We start from the raw sequence: 21,461 nt of genomic DNA on the forward strand, positions 1-21,461 counted from the left end.
GTGTGGAGATGCCGGGGATTGAACCCGGGACCTCATACATGCGAAGCATGCGCTCTACCACTGAGCTACATCCCCATTGGTTGACACAGGGGTAGGTAAGGCTTATATAGTATAATATCGCGGCAGACTGACAAAAAAATATATTTTATATGATTGATTTGATGTCCAAAGAAAGTAACCACCAGTATAGTCCAGTAATTTTAGGCCAAAATTGGGGTCAACCTAGGACAAATTGCAAGAGAAGCAAATTCAACTGATTTTGTATCCTCAGTTTGTCCTGAGTGAGGGAAAAAAGTCCCAAGGAATCCTATTGGTGGAAAGTTTTGAAAATCACCTATATATGACCATATTATGCCAAGAAACACCCTTTTTAACACACAGGGAAAAGGGGTTCAAAATTTTACTTTCAGATATCACTATAAAAATTCACAAGTTGATTACACACACAAAGACAAGAAAAAAAGTCAATTACAAGTTCTTTGAATTATTCTATATATACTATATATATAGTAAAAGGTTACTATATATATAGTAACCTTATATAGTAACCTTTTAATTCACTGTTTAAATATCTGTTCTGGCATTTATTCCTTATGTTCCTTATTAGTGCATATCAAATCAGATAATGTGTGATATGCATGTGTAAACAATAATTCAAAGAACTTGTAACTGACTTTTTTTTCTTGTCTTTGTGTGTGTAATCAGCTTGTGAATTTTTATAGTGATATCTGAAAGTAAAATTTTGAACCCCTTTCCCCTGTGTGTTAAAAACAGTGTTTTTGGTAATATGTGGTCATAAATAGGTGATTTTCAAAACGTTCCACCAATGGGATTTCTTGGGACTTTTTTCCCCTCACTCAGGACAAACTGAGGATACAAAATCAGCTGAGTTTTTTTCTCTTGCAATTTGTCCTAGGTTTTTTCATAAAATGACTGGACTAGTATGGAAAGTTACGCGTCACAACCACGCGTTTATAGCCACAAAACGTCCCATAATTAAATTAATATTTCTCCCCAGAGGTGCAGAATTCAGCTGCTAAACCTACATACAGAGTTTTCACACAGGAAATTGTTTTCACACAGTGAATTTATTGTGAGATAGAAGGTGTTTTTCACTACAAAAAGAGCAGAAAATTAGCAAACGGTACAAATTACATGAACTACAAAATGACCAGAAAATTAGCAAAACATTCCTACAAAATTACAAAAAAATGACTCAAAAATGAGGAAAGAAATAGGACAAAAACGACCATAAAAAGACCAGAGAATAACCATAAATGTAGCAAAATAATACAAAATACAACATCTGAAAATTGTATTTGTAACAATTGCATTTACATATTTAAAATTAAATTACAAAAACATACCACAGAATTACCTAAACATACAAAAATACAAAAACAAAACAAAATTAAAATTAAAGTAATCCGGAAAAAACGCCAATTTCATTAAGATGGTGAAATAAAACTTTTTTGTTTTGTTTTGTTTTGTTTTTAAAGCCCAGCCACATGCTCTGTGGAATTAGATGAAGAATTAGATGACAAAGGCAGCCAGTGTCTTGAAAAATGGGGGAGATACATGTATTTGTAATATATGTTAGACATATGTGTTCATATATGAAGATGAACCAAATAAAAATACATTTCATTATAGGTGTCTTTAATTACTTTGGTGACCAATCAGCCACTGCTACTCCTCTGATGTCTAAACAGGAAGTAGAATCAGAATCAGAAATATTTTATTGATCTCCAAGGTGAAACTGTGTATTGGGAATTAGGACTGATTCTTAAATCTCAATGGATCTGCCTCATTTTTCACATCCTGTGCTTCTGCTCTCACAGTGCAGTCACATCACTGTCCTTTTCCTCACTCCTCTTCTCCTCAGACCAGATGGCGCTTCCGGAGAACTGCTTCAGGTCTATCAAGAAACCGGCCCCTCCGCTTCCTTCCCCTTTCCCCTGCCCATCTTCCACGTTCTCGCCCTTTCCCTTCGCATTTCCCTCTGCCTCTGCCTCCTGCTGACCCCTGAGCTTGGCTCGCTCCCTCAGGTCCGAGCCCTCCATACTCGAGTAATCATCTGAGGAGTCGTCCCCATTGCCCCTCGCCTCACTGTTCTCCTCCTCCTCCTCCTCCTCCTCCTCCTCCTCCTCCTCCTCCTCCCCTTCATCTCTCTGGCTGCCCCTCTCTACCTTCGCCTCATCGTCCTGGTCTTCTTGCATGTCCTCTCCGTCATCCTCTGCACTATCGCGAGGCCACAGTTGCACCCCAAGGCGAGTCTCCAGGAACGTGACTGCCCCCCTGGCCCGGTCCCTCAGCCCCCCCTCCTTATACACCATGCGGCGGACAGTGTATTGTCCATGGGTGTCCCTGTTCAGCTTCTTGTACAAGAAGAGCAGCAACAAAACAAGGAGGCCGAGGCAGATCAGGAGGATCACGACAGTCCTATCGGACGTGGTGGAGTCTTTGACGTCACTGTCTGAAGGCATGCCTAGAGTGGAGGGAGAAATGGGTTGCTCTGTGACTTCTGAGACAGCATGGCCACCAAAAAACTCAGAATCAGGTAATTTCTACAAAACAGCAAAGAAAATTCACACATCAAATCCTTCTGCTTTGTAGCACTTTTCAAGTCAACAATTTGATTCCAGATCGCCCACTGGAAATAGATCTTGATATATATAAAAATATACATATTTATTAGACTTAACTGCATAACTGTAGGCCAACACTATTAAAGGTTTTCTTAACCTTTTAACTGTGCAATAATTTGTATCTGTAGGACTTGACCACAGTTCAACAGTGCAGTATCCATGTGTATATGTGTGTATGTAGGTATACTTTTTTACTTAGGCTTAATTTCTTATTTCTGTTTGTAATGTTGTAATATTTTGTAGGATGTCTGCACATATTTGACTTAATGCACATTCTGCACATTTTTTTAAATAACATCATACAGAATACACATACATTTTTTAAAAATTGTAAGGCACATATTTTGATATTTTTTATGTCTTTCTATTTCTTATAATTTAATTCTTCTCTTGAAAATTGAGCAAATGCAACTGACCCAATTTCCCCTCAGGGATCAATAACATATTTGTGATTCTGATTCTGTTTCTGATCTATAAGGAAGTTAAGATAACAGGAAGGACATTTTTGTATCTTACTTGCACACATTTCTTTGTGGTGTATTAGTATACAGTGTTAATGGCTACCAGAGGTTATCAGAACATGACAAATTCATATCATAGTATCAAGCTGTAGATCGAAGCAGATTCGCTTTAGAAATGCATAATACCTTCTCAAGAAATTCCCTTCAAAGTGGAAAAATTCACAATGGCCTGCCCCCGCTTTGGGCTCGAGTCTTCAGTAAAAAATTAGAGGTGCTGTTTCTTTCAAAGTAGTTGTGATGATTTCATCGGGCGGAGATCCATTGGTGAATTTGGAGCATCTGAAAAGAAATTACATGTAGTAAAAAAAAAATTAGTGAAAAAAACGCATATGCTTGCAGCCGACAGCTTGAAGGGGAAGTAATTTGGTTACAGCATCCATATTGACTTTAGACAGTTAAAACATGCCTTTATATTGTTATTACCATAGCATTAAACCGCTCGATTGGTTTGTGTTTCACTCACTCAGGCTTGAGCTGCTTATATAGAAATATCAGATATGATTTGAAACACCTCTATATTTGATCAGGATGGAAGCTGCAGCATATTCAGAGGGTATCAGACTGTCGTTTGGCATTGAAATCTAATCTTTGTTAATTTACTCCATTGGTTTTCATGTATAGCATGAGACACTACCATCATTACAACAGGAAAGGCACCATGTTGTGCTATTTGACATGCTGTAACCACACGCGTATGGCTGTCATGAACGACGCATCTATGGCAGGAAGTGCTTTTGCCGTCTTGGTTCTGTACAACTAGAAACTTGGTATGGTGTGACTGGGTGACAGGAAGCCAGCAGACACTTGCTCTGCTGCTGGTTTCCTGTCTACATAATAATTAGGCAGCATCAAGCACAATGCAAAAGCACAATGAGAAACTTTTTAGTTACTTTTGGTATTTTGGGCTGTCTGAAATAAGTGCAATCAAAATCCAGCAGAAATTTAGATGCGCTGTAATTGATCTGGTTAACTATCATTTAGTGTATGTGATAACTTCTGTTTTGCCTGCATTACTGTCTCATAATGACTATTTCACAGGCACAGTATTTTAAATAAACAATTCAAGTGTTTAAGCTGAGAGACATATTAAGATCAAGTGCGGGTAGTGAGTTATAACTGTGTGAGAAACATGCAGAGAACATAAGTTCGGGGCATTTACATTAAGAAACAGGAAAATGTTCTGTATGGAGCGCAGCAAAAAAACAAAAGATATTGACAAGTTTATAGAAAAGTGACGAAATTGTTGATAAGGCACATATATGAGAAAGGAAGTGAATGTGCAAAAACATACCTAATCTGTTGGCAGGCAGAGAGGATTCGGAGGGCTCGTTTCAGTGCCGCTTCTTCATAAGGGTGTGGAAGTGTGTGTGTGTGTGTGTGAGAGAGAGAGAGAGTGAGTGAGTGAGAGAGAGAGAGTGAGAGAGAGCAAGAGAAAGAGAGAGAGAGGCAGAGGCGTGTGAAGGCACAGATTCAGATATAAGTGACACATTGAGAGGGGGGTGGTGAAAACACGAAAGCACTAACATGAAAATATGCATCTATAAATACAAATGAAAAGAGGAAGAAAGTTCCCCCCTCCCCAAAATAACATTGTTGGTGTGAATAGAACTGACTTAAAACAAAGAATGAAACCACACCCTGAAAAGTTAACCTCTAATAAGGATTTCAGTGTTGGAAAGTGTCTCAGTTCACAACTCTACAATTCACAAAATCCACCTGACGGAAATATACCTGATGTTTTAATTTCCTCCGCAGACTGGCATTGGGGTGTAAAATCCACAACCAAAAAACTGTTCTCAAACCAAGAACCAATCATTGTTACACAAAATCTTGTCAAATTTTTTCAAACATTACATATTATAAGAGAGAAAGATTCAACAGCAGCTATGTTTTGTATCAAGGCAACATCTTCATAAGACACAAAAGCATCTGCATGCAATCCAGTGGCCGTTTCCAAACCACTTCTTCGACAACAAAACAAGTCTAAACTTTTAGCATTGGCCGAAACAATACCAGAATTTCACTGATGAAGACGGGAAGAGAGTGTTGTTCATAGGTTCATGCACCAGTGCATATACAGTGCTGTGAAAAAGTATTTGCCCCCTTCCTGATTTCTTATCTTTTTTGCATATTTGTCACACTTAAACGTTTCAGATCATCAAACAAATTTTGACTTAAATCATGACTTAACTGTGATTGACCACATTTTTTTGGAAAGCTGAGTTCAATTTCATAAGCCACACTGAGGCCTGATCACTGCCAGATCTGTTGAATCAAGAAATCACTTAAATAGAACCTGTCTGACAAAGTGAAGTAGGATAAAAGATCTCAAAAAGCAACACATCATGCTGCAATCTAAAGAAATTCAAGGACAGATGAGAAACAAAGTAATTGACATCTATCAGTCTGGAAAGGGTTACAAAGCCACTTCCAAGGCTTTTTAACTCCAGTGAACCACAGTGAGAGCCATTATCCACAAATGGAGAAAACTTGGAACAGTGGTGAACCCTCCCAGGAGTGGCTGGCCTACCAAAAATACTCCAAGAGGCATTGACGACTCATCCAAGAGGTCACAAAAGAAGCCAGAACAACATCTAAAGAACTGCAGGCCTCACTTGCCTCAGTGAAGGTCGAAAGAACGAGACTGGGCAAACATGGCATCCATGGGAGAGTTCCGAGGCAAAAACCACTGCTGACCAAAAAGAACACAAAGGCTCGTCTCACATTTGCCAGAAAACATCTTGATGATCCCCAAGACTTTTGGGAAAATATTCTGTGGACTGACGAGACAAAGGTTGAACTTTTTGGAAGGTGTGCATCCCGTTACATCTGGCATAAAACTAACACAGCATTTCATGAAAATAACATCATACCAACAGTCAAACATGGTGGTGGTAGTGTGATGGTCTGGGGCTGCTTTGCTGCTTCAGGACCTGGACGACGTGCCATAGTTGATGGAACCATGAATTCTGCTCTCTACCAGAAAATCCTGAAGGACAATGTCCGGCTATCAGTTCATGACCTCAAACTCAAGTGCACTTGGGTTATGCAGCAGGACAATGATCGGAAACACACCAGCAAGTCCACCTCTGAATGGCTTAAAAAAAAAAAAAAAAAAAAAATTAAGGTTTTGGAGTGGCCTAGTCAAAGTCCGTACTTAAATCCAATTGAGATACTGTGGCATGACCTTAAACAGGCCTTTCATGCTCGAAAACCCTCCAATTTGGCTGAATTAAAACATTTCTGTAAAGAAGAGCGAGCCAAAATTCCTCCACAGCGATGTAAAAGACTCATTGCCAGTTATCACAAACGCTTGATTGCAGTTGTTGCTGCCAAGGTTGGCACAACCAGTTATTAGGGTTAGGGGGGCAATTACTTTTTCACATAGGGCCAGGTAGGTTTGGATACCTTTTTTCCCTTAATAAATGAAATCATCATTTAAAAACTGTATTTTGTATTTACTCTGGTTATCTTTGTCTAATGTTAAAATTTGTTTGATGATCGGAAACATTTAAGTGTGACAAATGTGCAAAAAAATAAGAAATCAGGAAGGGGGCAAATACTTTTTCACAGCACTATACATTCGCTCAATAGTCAGGCGCGGGGATGTCTCACCTATTTCTGATTGGATGCTACCTTAAAGTTGTGTAGAAGAGGATTTGTTTCCCAGCAGGACAGTGACTCTAAACATGTATCAAAGCTGTGCATTGGCCTAAGACTTTGGATCTCACTGAATACAAAAATAACAGTGTTTGATGAAATCGAGTCAATCATGAACCAGGTTGAGTTTACGTTTAAAAAACTTTTTTTTTTTTTGTTTGTTTGTTTGTTTTTTACCTATGTAGTATGGAAACGGCTTCCCCTTTTCAAAATGAAAGGTCACATTCAGAGCCCTGTGCACATTGCTGACATTTTGTCATGAAATAAGCTGACCGCATCCTGTTGTTTGCTGCTGGCCTGCCACAGCCACCATACCCAGCACAGCCAGCTCTACAGTAAACCCTAACAATACAAAGTGGAGGCATAACTTTACATGTTACCAATCACAAAGCCGCATATCAAACATTCGACTGACACAGTGTGCATCTTTTGAAATCAAAACCACACAGGGCTCGCAGTGCTCTCAAAATGATGCAACCCCCTCTGACTCTCTTTCTGCATGTTGTGATTTTGCAGCATAAATTCAACACGGGTTAAGATGATTTTTTTCAACCCACACAAAATAAGTCATAATTCCGCAGCTATATATTTTTGTTTTTCAGATTTACTGGAAATGCAATCCAAGAACCTCTTTTTTTAGCACTGGACCTAATGAGTAAATACATAAAAACATAGAATTGCCATAAAAATAGAGTCATGTTGGATACAGTGGTGTCACTGTGCAGCTGTAACTGTATTGCTACTTCTGGATTTTTCCCCATGAATCATTTGCTCAAGCTGGGTAAAGCTGGATGGATGGGATCAAGGTGAGCAGCTATTTTCAAGCCACTCCTCAAGCTGGACATTGACATTCTTGCTCTGAGGGCATTCCAGAGTTGATTTTGGTGCATGTTTGGCATCACTATCCTGTCTGAAAAGAAACTGAGACCCCAATCAGAGGTTTTTTGCCCCTCTCAGGCCAGTTCTTGCTAAGTATTTGCTTGCATTAGACTATATTCATTTTTTATCTCACAACATGCAAAACCCCAAGGTGATACTTGCAGGTGGCTCCCAAACAAGAGTTTAATTTTCATTTCTTCAGACTCTTTTGTGAGTCTGCCACACCTGCTCAGACTTGACTGTTGTCCCTTCAGCAAGATCTTCTCTCACAGCCAAGCGACTCTGCTGGTCTGGCAGTCTGGATCATGACCTCCTGACCAAGGGTCCTGTCACCCAGTTTTGTCGAATACACCCATGTAGAAGGAGTCTGGGTGGTTCCATATTTTCCCCATTGCCTAATGAATGTAGCCCTTCCATGCTTTCTAAATATTCTGTCTCTGAATTCTTTAGGCGGTTCCTTGCACTTAATGGTTGTTTTTTTTCCCCCCAGATATGCAGTATCATCATTTGAATATGTATTTGTTTCATTCTAATATTGTCCAGTCAGTTCAACTGATCCTGGGGGCAAGGGGGACAGATGCATCTTTACATGACTGTGTGCAAGAGAAAAAAATTAAATTGGACATGAATGCAATTAAGAAGCGATTCCATGAATACAAAGGAGGAATGAATGTTTATTGGTTTGCACAGTGTAGTCTCATTTAATCTGCTACTGGTTTACAGCCACACAGATAAAGGTTTTCAGATAATCAGTGCATAAAGGAATATAACTTACCTAAGTAACCAAGGGATGAGCTTAGTGTGGAATGTACTGTAGCTTACACAATCGCTGATTAAAGGGTGATGCAACGTAAAAGCAAAAAGTACCATATAAAAAGGTTTTCTCTAATAGCTTCCCATCTTTAGACACTAATACAAAACTGACTATACATTCGCCTAAGACTGCAACAGTTCTACTAATCTAATCTGTTTTGACTTCATTGTAACTTTCGTATTCAGTGCTATGGAAACACTTGTAGTTTTCTTCTGAATAACAGTTAGTGTTTGTTTTTTTTTCATGTGCTACTCACTTCAACAAGTGTTAATTTCTACATATGTAGCACACCTCAGTCCCTGTGTCCCCTGGGCTTGTCTTTTTCGCTCACAGCTCTAAAACAGATGCTTGGGGGCAGCACTGAGCACTGAGGGGAATTCCAGAAAGCGGGATTAGAGACTAAACCAAGTTTGTTAACTCAGAGTTAAGGGAAACTTGGTATTTTTGGTCCCAAGGAGGAAGATTAGATTAACTCTAGGCCAGTTAACCATGGTAACTGGCCTCTGAAACTAACCTGCTCGGAAAACTTGAGAGAAAACTTGTCAGACTGAAGCATTTTTACTTGGGAAACAGCTGTCAAGGACACGGCATGCACTGTTTTTTGGCAATCCCATCCACATTTAAGTCCATATTATTATTCACAGTAACCGGTTTCTTCATTGGAAATTGGTCTGGCTTTCTGGCTTGGCGATAAAGTGACAACTCTGGCTTCTCTAAATGGTGTTTCCAAGAGAAAATTAGATTTTAGATTTGCGTCAGTGTTAAAATAGATAACCTAATATTTTATTGATATCGCCTGTTGTTCCTTCATCTTGCATCTTAAAATAGTCTGCATTTTATTCTTATGCTTCACATTTCCCTGTCTGTGTCTGCTTATGGAGAAAAAGGAGAGGTGAGAAAGTCCTCTGATTCACAGAGAGTCAACAGCACAAGTTGGGTTAATCCTCTGCACCACACTGTGTTTAGCAGTAAGGTCCCTCCCCCACCATCCGTTGCACCTCTGCCACAGTAGCCGACAGATTTTCACACATCTATCCAGCCCTTTAGTGTGTTTTGACATTTTGAACTGCCGCCGAGTTTTTTTTTGTTTTTGCCAGTCTGCTTTAAACTGAAGAGTGTGTAATATGTCAGTGGGTTAATCAAATGTGTTAAATTGCTCAAATGTATGCATTTTTCACCATTTAATGTTTTTTTTGTTTTTTTGTTTTTTTGTTTTTTTTGCAGCTGCAGCCATTTTGTGTTTTTTCACATGTTCTGTATAGGTTTGCATCAACATTTCCAATTCAAGAGGCATGCAATGACACTCTGGTTTCCTTTTTGTTGGTTGCCATGGTGAATCCTTTCATCTGTGCTCCATAGATGATGTTTTTTTACGTTCACCGTGAATGTACCTAAGGTAGGTTCAACCAAATCACAGCTGGTTGAACTCACTGTAACCAGCTGTTCTGGAAACACTAACCCTGAGTAAGTCACGTCTGGTTTGCCCAACCCTGAGTTCAGGGTTAGGGTTGGAGTTGGTTAATTCCACTTTCTGGAATGTCCCTCTGGTCATGGTTCTTTTTGCTGCCAATCAACTGCTCAAAGTGTTAAGTTTGATGCTCTTTTGGAATGAGCTGAAATATTTTTAAATTCCAGCGCTCCGTTTGTGCTAAAACCCTGCCAAGCTGCCAGTGCTGTTGAATTTCAGTGCACACAACAGATCGAGTGCTGTAAAGAGAGGCTCCCAGTGGACACATTAGCTTGGTTTTGGCCTTGTGACATCACAGAAAACTCATCCCCTGTGATATCACAAATCTGCTGCGTGTTTTCTCTTGACAACATGAAGTACAAGATGACAAGTGTTACCTTTTCTGTCTATGTAAAAGACCACACATAAATACTCAACTACATTTGCATCAACTCTCATTCACACTATCAAAATCATTATTTGTGACTGACAGATTTTCCTGCCTTTTACCCTTATACAAAGACTCCTATTACAAAGAAGTACAACAAAGCACAAGCCACGCATTAAGTCAACAATATCAGGTTTGATATGACATCAAAAATTAGCAGCTTTAACTACCTGATTAAACAGCCCTAAAAGATACATGTTGTGAGAGCTTCAGAGGAAAAAAAAGGAATATTAACCCTAACCCTATTGTAATTCATCATTTTTCTATGTCACACTAATTTAGGGTGGAGCCTCCACCTGCTATAATGACTGTTCATCACAACCTTGCACAATCATTCCCACAAGGCAGTGGTGCCACTGAGACATGTAACTTCACCGAAGCCCTTGAAAATGAAGACATATTTCATACCACTAAATCAATGTCCAACCAAGTGGGCAGATTTTGCAGATCTTGAAGCTGCACTATATGCACCATCAAAACAATATATAATCCTCCTTCATAAGACAAAACATCATGTCACTGCCAAATTTCACTCTATGCAGATGACACACATTTCTCACCTGCTGAATTGTGGAAACAAATTGTGGTGTCTTTTCCTTCACTACAGCTGACCCGGTTATGGGCAACTGTGATCACAGTTAGTTGCTACCCTACACTTTTAGCTACATTCTCTCACTCACACAGCTTAAGGTACTGTTGATACTAGTAAGGCTATGGTTTATGTATTTAACTAAGAATGCCCTTCGAGTGTAGTGCTGCCGCCGCCTACTCATACGTCTCCATCCTCGATGCGAGCCAGCTGCCTCTCCAGCAGCTCAATTCTCTGGCTCTGAGCAAGTACAACTGCACGTAAGGCCTTCATTTCCGCCAGCAGCTCGTTCAACACATCGTCCTGAGAAAAGAGAGGAAAGAAAAGAGGGATAAGGAAATAAATTTGGCCATGAAAAACATCACTGAGAACAATAATACACCTATATTTGAGGCAGGCAATCCTAACCTTGGTGTAACTTTGAAGCTATATTAACTGTAATTGCAAAATCTAGGACTGTTTAGACAGCTGGCAAAAACATGTAACAAGCACATAACCTTGGCTATCAGAGACTATGAGAACCAAATGACTCAACCGTTAAATTACGTTTACATTCCACCTTTCTCCCCTGCCGAATTGTGTTTTTCCATCGTTTTTCTATCCACTTAACTTACACAATTTGATGTTTTAACCTATGAAATATGGTAATTAACCAATAAATCACCATGTTTTGGATTGGACTTTGACCTTTGTTCATGATGTCATTATAATGAGAGACCGCTGGGGCAGACCATGGAAGCAAGCACTGTGTTTCATTTGGGGTGTAAGATTGTGACAATAGTTAACCTGAGGGTGAAACAAGCTGTCTGGGACGTCCGCTAATCTAAACGCTGTCAGGCGCTTTTAGCAGAGAGTCATGGGTAAATAAAACCATGGAAAAGATGAAACAATGCATCTTTTGGCTCACCTCTCTCTTTGGCCTCTCCGATGTTCCATCCATCTCTCTGGCCACTCCTGGCTGTGACACGACATCTTCTGTCTCCCTGGTGGCTGAGGTGGATGTGGGAGTGGCTGTGGTGCCTGCTGAGGGTGGGGCAGCTCCTGTACCAGAGTCTTGCGAGACAAGCTTGGGCTTGCTCCGGAGGGTATCTCTTTGCCTGGACGGGGGAGCAGTGTAGCCACCGCTCAGGGAGACCAACAGGGGTGGTGCGTCTTGCCCAGCGATCCAATCCTCCGCCAGGAGAGAGGGCTCCAAGCCAGCTGTGTCGGGGTAAAGGTCTCCCTGGAACAGGTCTGACTGAAATTGTAAGACGGAAATGGAGAAAACAGAGAAGGGATTTTACAATAGTGTTATTAACAGAAATCCTGTGCACATAGTTGGCATTTTCATAATCCATATGACATGATAAAAACGTTATTAACCCCTTTCATGCATGGTGCCTCGCCCAAACATCAAGTAGCCTATTACAGCTGCACTCAGATTCTGTTTCTGTTTTTCAGTTTGTGAAACCAAGTCTGGGCAATGTTGGGTTCAAACCATTTGGATGGCAGAAAGGGGATTTTCAAAAACAGGTAGGTGATAGTGTGATACCACACTGTAGACTTAAGGTATGAAGAAGCGAAACCACTAAGTCTGCTGGGAAAGTTAACACGGCAATCTTGAGTTCAACGTCTGAGTGGGGCTTTATTAGCAAGTTTTCAAGGCTGTGCATGGCTTACCTTTCGTGGTACAGTCATAGAGATGGGTTCAATTTTCCTTTCATGCAGCTTGTAGAACCTGCAAAACAGCAAGAGATAAACCATCTGATGTGGCATAAATATGCAAGGGTGTGAGAGAATAGAAGTGAGTACAAAAAAAGAACAAAAGACCAAGGAAATAAACCTCATGACTGAACCGGTTTACCTGGCAATTTCACACTTGTTGACGTCAACACCTCTTTTACTAAGAAAGCCTGCACCTCTCTGTGGTTCCTTGCTGCTGTACAAGCTGAGGAAGTGAACATACGGCGATTCATCTGTCACTTCAAAATAGCGGATGGTGCAGTCCCCCTGGAAGACAACACAAAAGATTAGTGGACTTCACCAAACTTGGAGATGTATTAACTAAAGTAAATGGATTGCATTTCTTCAGTTTTTTAAGGCTACGTGAATCAGTGTTCTGAATCCTCTGAATCCTTGGGCAATACCTTTCCACAGAGGTAGACCATGTTTGTGTCCGGGTCATAGAAAGGCAGCAGAACGCCGTTGCTCGTATCCATCTCTTGCACTGCCATTGGCTCAGAGAGATCTTTCTGTAAGGCAAAAAAAGGCACAACCATTGACTTGACAACCTCAAGGTGATGGCCTCTCCCTTGTGTAGTTGCATGACATTGCTTGGGAGATCAGGTAAGACTTACCGTATCCCACAAGGCCAGCTGTCTCTCACTCATGCGGCTGAAGCCTGTGGTGAGGATCTTCCCATCAGCGAGGAACACGGCTCTCATTGGCCTGCTGCCATCATGGACTTTCTCTCTCACCTAGGAGTCATGTCAGCAATAAGAGACAAATATAGTGTGCAAATGTGGCAATAACAAAAGCCTGAATTGTGCATTTAGCAATATTATTTCTCTCCTTTTCCTGTGTGGTGTCATTATCAAAAGTGAAAACCAGCTTAGTGTTAGTAGAGGCTTGCCAACTTTGAGCATCTTCACTAATAATGCAACAAGTTTCAGTTTTCCAATGACAGTCACAGATAGAGAAAACAGCCCCAAGCTTTTAGCAGCACTATTTATTTAGACAGCAAAGGGTTTGAAAGTCGTTATTATGAGTCAGTTGTTTAAAATGAATAACATCATTACAAGGCAACTGAGTGCCAGCAATGAAAGGCTGGGCGTGGATGGGTTGGGTAATGACATTTAATGATCTAATGATTGCTGAAAATTGGTGTAATGTGTGGACGCATGATAATTAAGTATGCTTAAGTAGCTGTGTGGATCACTTTTCATTGTAAATAAACTATTTTATTAGAATGATGTGCTATTTTCTAAATATTTCCATGTCTTTTTTATTGGTAAGACTGTAATAATAAAGCTGTGATGTATAATTGGGACTTGTAAATAACTTGGACATTTTGTCCAAGTTATTTATTCAACGCACTGACTATTTCGCTGAGCTGGTAGTCCATTAAGCACAATTCATCATTCCGGTGAACAAATAACATTCCACATGCCATATTTTGTTGAATTTGATGAAATGCCAGCATTTATTTGTTTAATTAGTCTGATGTTTTGATGGAAGAAAAAAAGATATATTTTGTTAACTCCAGCCTGTGATATGGTGATATGGTGTTATGGTACTTAAACATGTTTAACTTTGGATAAAAAAACAAAAAGGGCCTCACTGACTGACAGTGCTTGTGATGTGATGTCACTATTAGGAAGAATAACTGACCATGATATTGAGGGTACATTGGCCATACCCTTATAAGTAAGTAGACTTAAGGGATGCTAGAATGAGTAAGGATTTGTATCCCTTCACTTAAAGCTCTCCAACGCCACATCTCAGAAAAGGGGTGGGAGTAGTTTTACTGGCTATACATTTCATTATATGTCCATGTTTTTATTATCTATTTGCACACTGTATATGTAACTATAGCACATGCGTTATATGTGGTGCACATGTCACTGCTTAAAACCTTTTTTCCCTAAAGGGCAGCCACTGCACGTGACAGACACGTAAATAGGTAGAGGTCACCAAGCACCTGTGAAAACCCTGCAGTGCCACAGATATCAGTACATGTGTGAGCAGGCCTTTGTGGCACATATACCAGTAAGAACTTTATCATGTCTAGATGGTACACTACAGGCAAAATAACAACAGTGAAGTGGGAGGCTTAGTTTTTTATTAATTAATATTCAGCTGGCAAACATGGTCTCACCTTGAGGACGGTGCCCCTTCGTGGGTCAATGATGCGCAGGGCCTTGTCCTTGCAGACGGTACAGATGGCACTGCCGTCCTTGTTCCAGCTGACGCTATAGATCAGATCTGGGTGAGCTTCGTTTAGCTGGTACACAAGCTCCCCCGTGCCAATGTCCCACACACACAACACATTATCACAGCCTGGAAGGGAGACAGAGAGGAACACAAGATTCAGAACTCACAGATGTAAACAAATCTAACAAATTCAGCATGAAACACAAAAAATTCAATTGACATTGTGGAGAATGTGTGAATTAAATTCTATGTTTATTATTGAAGTTGTAGTTTGCAGAGCTCTTGTTCTACATTTTCTACATTATATTGAGGTGTTTCTAATTTTTTGTCCTCCCTATGTATATACAATTAGGGGGACAAAATAGTAGAAACAGCTCTAAATAAAATGAGGTCCAGTAACAGCAGCACTAACTATGAGCTCAATGCCAAACATAGAACTGAATGTACACCTCTATTACTGTGACAAAAAGAAAACCTGAGTATTATAGGCATCATAAAAGTAAACTTTGTGACAAAACAGTCGTATTAGATGATCACGGTGCCCAAAACCATGCAATGTCAAAATATTATACAGAGACCTCGAACTGAAAAATGAAGAAGTTAGACTGTGTGCTTGTTACTTTACCTTTGTGTGCTTATTTTATACAGTAGGCTTGTGTGGGATATTTTTAAATACAGCGAAGTGTAATTATTTCTCAGGTTAACTACATTCTCTTTTAAACTTGCATTGCATACTCTGAATTGCTGAGGAGGGAAATCCAATTCCTTACTTGTATAATGCAGGAGGAATCGAACTGGCTGTCACAGAACACCAGCTGAGTAAGCTAAGAGCCGTTCTTCAACTCTCACTATTAACAAATGGGCGAGTATGCAACACTTTGCTGTGGCTGCCTAATGGCTGTCTGGATGGCTAATGTCAAATAATACATTTGACAAAAACAGTAAAAAAAAAAAAAAAAAAAGTAGTTAAGAGGAAGAACTAAATATTACTCTTACAAATTTTTGAAAAGCTATTGTTTGAGTAGTTTATTTTGCCATTCTGTTGCAAAGCTAAAAGGAAGTTGTTAATCTGTTGCATGGCACATTTCACTTTAATTGATAAAATGAAACGTGCAGATCAACTTTTAGGGTATATTGATATGCTCTGGCAGGTCCTTAGTATGACCTCCTCAGTTTAAATGGATCTCAGCGTCTTGTGTTTCAATCAATATGATCTTTTTTATGTACAATGGACTTCATTAGTAACTTATGAAATGTCAATGTACATCATAAATAGTATTTTAGTGCCTGTCTGACTTACAATGTCCTGTATAGATGTCAGCAGAAACCTTTTTATAAAATGTGCCACACTGCAAGGCAGTATAAAACCAGTTTCAGACCAGTACACTCCCTCCAATTTGCAATATTTTGATATTTCATTCATTAGCCAAGCAGAAAAGGCCATAATGCTTCAGTCGCAAGACACTGCAAAGCATTTTTAAAAAAATGCAATATCTTAGCAGGTGACATCTGAAGTGGAAACTGAAACACCAAAATAAGCAGTACCTTTGAGTAGTAATTGTTGAACAGTTATTTTTACCACTATTTTCCTTTAAGAGTAAAACCAGTCAAATCATGAAACTGAATTATTCTCAAAACAAATTAGTGAGACAACTGTAAACACTTTTAGGTGTTTTCTGCTAAAGGAATTCAGCTCTTAAACTCCTCAGCGGACTGACAGCAGGTGATTACAGATGAGGTTACCTGCAGTTAGGATGATGTTGAGAGCTGTTGGGTGCCAGGCCAGGATCCCCACTCTTTTACTGTGGCCTTCAAGGGTCAGTACAGCCTCGGTCATGGGACTGGTCAGGCCTCCGTCCGGGATCTGCCACACCTAAAAACAACACGACACCAGAAACAGTGAGCCGACAAGCGCTGTAAGTGCAGCAGGCTGATCGACATCACAAACCCAGCTGAATACTTATTAAAGACTATTTGAGTGCCACTTTAACTTCTTAAACACTATTGATTAAGATGTTTTTGCATGGAAATATAACAGGTTTTGTGGGCACTATAGCTTTTTTAAGTCCAATATTGATTTTTCCTGCCGAGCACTCAGTAAGAGCTGCATGCATTTGTTAGCCAGCAGCAGCAAGCAATACTTTGCAGATATTTGATATTCGATGCAAATTAAAAGGCCAGCATCAGCCCAGCGTAGTAAAAGGCCTTCTAACAGTTACCTACCTTTACTGTACAGTCCTCTGAGGCACTTGCAATAATGTTGTCATCATGGGGACACCACTGGATGTCCAGCACTGGAGCTGCATGGCCGCACACCGTGGGAGAGGACTGATCGATTCTGCCGCTCTGTGGGAGACAAAAGTACAAGCTGTAACGCTGTGACATTTGCTCAGATGAGTTTTTTTGTTATAAACTCAGTTTGCCTTCTATGTGATTCTTGTCATGGACTGTGAAAACTGCTGCATGTGCATTAGGCATGAAGTAAGCCAAATTATTAGGGCTGGACCCAAATAGTTGGATATTTGTTCATTAGGAAGGTATGGAGTTTTCAAGTTTCAAGTCAGTGCTGTGTTTGTTTAGTGTCAGATCTATAGGCTCACTCAAAATGTACAACACAAGACAAGATTTTTTCCACCCGTGCTCAGAGAGAACATGGCCACAGTAGGATACAAAAATGAGCGTGCTAAGACAGAGACGTAGTGAGCCAGTGTACAAGACACAAGACAGAGGGAGGACGAGAGCTGTGTGGTTGAGCGAAGCCTCAGTAAGTTGCAGCTGAATGGACAAAGGGCGGAAATATGCAAAAGAAACATTCTGCAAAAGTTTTGAATCACCACAACCATGATAAGTTGTTCATCACACAGCCATAATTGTGTGCAAAAATTTATGCATCATGGGGCCAGTGCTTTCTGAGATTAGCTGCAGACAGCCCTCCCCTGACCCCGGCTGAAGCTTCGAATATTTGCTTATGATTATCACCGAAGCACCGCAGACCAAAAAATGGTACTTGGGACAGCCGTGTAACAGAGCACAATAGTCACATGGTACAGCAAACCCCACCCAGTTTAGGAAGCACATCGCCACAGAAATTTCTCTCATAAGAATTCACAGTCAACAGAATATGGAGTTTGAGGGCTTGGACTGATCCAACCAGCTACTAGATGGATCCAAACATGACATTATATTGTTACAGTGTGACAGTTTTACATTTTCTTAATGTTTGACCATATTAATGTGCTTGCTAGAAACTGCAAGTTGCCAGTCTAGCATGCAACTTGGGAATGGTAAACATCTCCATAGTAACAGCGACTCTCTGACTAGAAATTACAAATTCACTTTTTTGGATTATAGCTAGTGTAGTACTTAAACAGGAACTAAGGAATAAGACATTTTTCTTAATCACTCGGACTTGCGTTGTTTGCAGAAAAACAAACCATCATTCTATGGGATAATGGCAAGTTACCCATACACGGTTAATATGTAATGGTTGAATATAAATTCCCTATAGTGAGTGGGCTGCTGCACTCTGTTGCTGACTCCATTAAGCCTCACAAGATCATTAAAACTCTGGGAGATAGAGGCATTACGATATTGATCCACTGCTGTTCTGTGCTGTGTGTGATGGGGAGCGATGTGCAGCTATGTCAAACCTTGCTGATCGGCACCACCAGGAACGCCCCTCCTCCACCTGCTTCAACAATAACAGCGATGAATTTGGGATTCACAGCACAGAGGGAACTGTCCCATGTGACTCTGGACACTCTGACATCGTCGATGCAGTGCTCCGCCTTCCAGGCCTGGGCAAACACGTGGCGGAACTTGCTCTGTCGGACCACTCCTCTTCGGAATGACATTTTTCTGCATGGGCAAGAAAAACAGGACATCTGAATTCCATAACAAACGCAAGCAAGAAAACATCTAGGGCAGTTTTCATAAGAAACAGCTTTTGAATGAGCTATTTAACTGTGTGGGCCAAGTTACAGAGGTGGCTCATTCAATCACTAATGGCTATAATATGAGTGTTTTCAGGCAATACTTGAGTATGAATCCACCAATATAACAAGTTAAATCTTGCTGTTTCTCATCAGGTAGTTGACTGCATGTGTGCATCCACGATTAACATGACTACACACACAGACTTTGCTCTGTGCATCAACCCGGCATTTTGCAAATGTTAATGACTAACAAATTCTTATTCAAAACGACAGGCAAATTCCCCCATAGTGGGAGGCTGCTCTGAAGTACAGTCAGGCCTCAGTGGACAAAAGGGCATGATCCGCCTGAAACCAAAACATGGACGGGAAGGGGGTTGGGCACGCAGAGTTGACCACTCAGGCAAGGGAGGGAGTGTAATTCTATCCACCGGGTTGCCTCCTAATGCTTTACAGTTGTCAAAGCAAATTACATCGGAGCAGGTACACAGCAGAGTCTACCTTTTACCACGGTGTGAGAGTGAAACCTCATATCACATCCGAATCTACCTGCTTTGGTGAATTACAGCTGGAATAGCCCTAATTACAAAAACACCAGAACACCCCTATCAGGGAAGTGCATCACAATGAAATTTCCACATGTATATTATAACACCAACATCTTATTATGAAAATCCTGTGTCTAGTTTACACTGTTTTCAACGAGGCATCACCAGCAACACAGCGGCCTACTACAGAGAATGGGGAAGAGGTTTAAGTGCATCTACCTAATACCACAATGGGGCGTTTTGATAATACTATTTAAAAAAAAAAAAAAAAAAAAAAAAAAAAAAAAAAGCAATGGATTTAACACAAACATTAATTTCCAAATGCAATACCTGAGTTGTGAGCAACCTCCCTCCTAATTGGAGAACAAACGCCAAGGACTCGGGCGTGACAGGAGGCCAATACAATAATCCGCCGCTACCAGCAGTAACTTAATCCTTTCCTGTGTCCAGGGAAGCGGCTACAGTCCACCTAACACGATGAATGGAGGAAAATAAATAATAACCAGATAATACTAAACTGTCGCACGCGTTGGATCGGTACACCGAGCTGCGAGATATAAATAAAAAAATGAGGAAATGAGATATATATTCATCCGAGGTGCTACAATTCAGTTTCTGCCCCGCGGGGCTGTCAGGAGCTGGGATGCGTGTCCGCGGTGGAAAAGCCCGACACGGAGGCGCATGTCCCGGCGGCGAGACGCTAAATGTACCGGGGGCGCGGCGGGGAGCGTGAACGCAGCTCGACCGATGGGTGCGCGGTGGGAAGAGGTGCTGACGGTGCCGCTCCCTCCGCGCCTGGCTGCAGATGGGATGTTTTCGATGGACACACTGGAATCCCAGACACTTCCGCCCCTGGCAGGATGTGTGAGAGAGGTAGGCAGCACCCAGCGCCCAGCGGCCGCATCGAGTTGCTCGGCCTCGGCCGCCCAACCGGAAACCACCTGCCTGCAACACCCGGGATTTACTACAGTTTAGGCTACTGATGAGAGCTCGACCATAATATGTGATCCATACACTCTATCCACCTAAATGTTTTTTTCTTATAAAAGTTAAACTGTGACAGAGATGTGAATTGCCCTCTCTGTGAATTTGCTTCATCAAAACCTGTTCCCACATCATCTCCGCTCCTGTAAATTTACATACAGACTCTGTAAAGATGTTAATAATTTCATAGTTAACGTTTTCTCATTGCTGTGCCAATAGTAATAAAGGTAAATGCATTTTTTCTTATTGATTCAGTTTAACTTCTTGCCAAAGTCCATATTCACAAACACAAATTAAAAAACAATGCATGTCATGTTTCTTCCTCACAAATCAAAACAAAAGAAGCTGTCAAAACAATAAATGTATGCAATATTTTCTAAGTCTCTAAGAGAGTGGGTTTATTGTCATACACTCGTGTTTTTTATTCTCATCTTTTTTCTTGATGGTAGGTTTGTGGGTTTTTTTTTTGCTGTATTTCTCTCTTGTGTACTATTTTATGTTTTCTTGTCTTAATGCTTCATCTGTTTGTAAGCAATTTTATCATCTTTGTTCATGACTCGAAATAAAGATTTACAAACAAACAAACAAACAAACAAAACAAAACAAAACAAAACAAAACAAAAAAAAAAAAAAAAAAAAGATTGTTCGCTCAACCGGAAATCAAGCAAAAACTGGAATTTACAACAATGCTGATTAGGCTGGTCAGCTTTTAATATTATTACAATTTATTGATTTATTTTTTCTAATGAAAAAAATGAATGTAACATGCATACTTCATGGACTTGAATATAATCAAATAAAGGAAAAAATGTGTTACTGACGTCTGGCAACACCATACCACGCAAGCGCGAAGCAGAAGCGCCTGATTTAGATATTTTTTCAATAATTCACATATTCGTCTACATGTGTAGTGCTTTGGCTAAATATAAGCCTAAAAAATGAAAAAGCATACTTTCGCTGACTGTCATCCATAATGACAGATGTAAGACTGTATTTTATCACATTTATGCTTTGTACCAAACTCTGTTTCTGCTTTGCCAGGACTGGACCACAGAAATTAGGCCAATTCGAATTAAAAA

The 21,461-nt window shown here is 40.3% G+C and overlaps 1 protein-coding gene and 1 non-coding gene across 3 annotated transcripts; both read right to left on the reverse strand.

Moving 5' to 3' along the window:
* Positions 1-3: 3 nt before the first annotated feature.
* On the reverse strand, positions 4-75 carry trnaa-cgc (transfer RNA alanine (anticodon CGC)). Its single transcript has one exon. It is a non-coding gene; the product is annotated as a tRNA-Ala (tRNA).
* An 8,287-nt stretch (positions 76-8,362) lies between these two features.
* coro1b (coronin, actin binding protein, 1B) lies at positions 8,363-20,312 on the reverse strand. Of its 2 annotated transcripts, none has more exons than XM_030075847.1 (11): positions 19,729-20,312; positions 18,569-18,780; positions 17,142-17,264; positions 16,662-16,791; positions 14,863-15,044; positions 13,343-13,462; positions 13,133-13,237; positions 12,850-12,995; positions 12,666-12,723; positions 11,914-12,243; positions 8,363-11,309 (listed from the first exon to the last, which is right to left on the reverse strand). In XM_030075847.1, exons 2-11 carry the CDS (start codon positions 18,770-18,772, stop codon positions 11,187-11,189), a joined length of 1,521 nt encoding a protein of 506 aa, XP_029931707.1. In that variant the 5' UTR covers positions 18,773-18,780; positions 19,729-20,312; the 3' UTR covers positions 8,363-11,186. The 2 variants fall into 2 exon arrangements, with proteins under 2 accessions (XP_029931707.1, XP_029931706.1); XM_030075846.1 differs by having other exon boundaries at positions 18,569-18,776; positions 19,729-20,311.
* Between the last annotated feature and the right edge of the window lie 1,149 nt (positions 20,313-21,461).

This window comes from Myripristis murdjan, chromosome 18 (genome assembly GCF_902150065.1).
Source record: "Myripristis murdjan chromosome 18, fMyrMur1.1, whole genome shotgun sequence".
In the NCBI taxonomy this organism is placed as follows: Eukaryota; Metazoa; Chordata; class Actinopteri; order Holocentriformes; family Holocentridae; genus Myripristis; species Myripristis murdjan.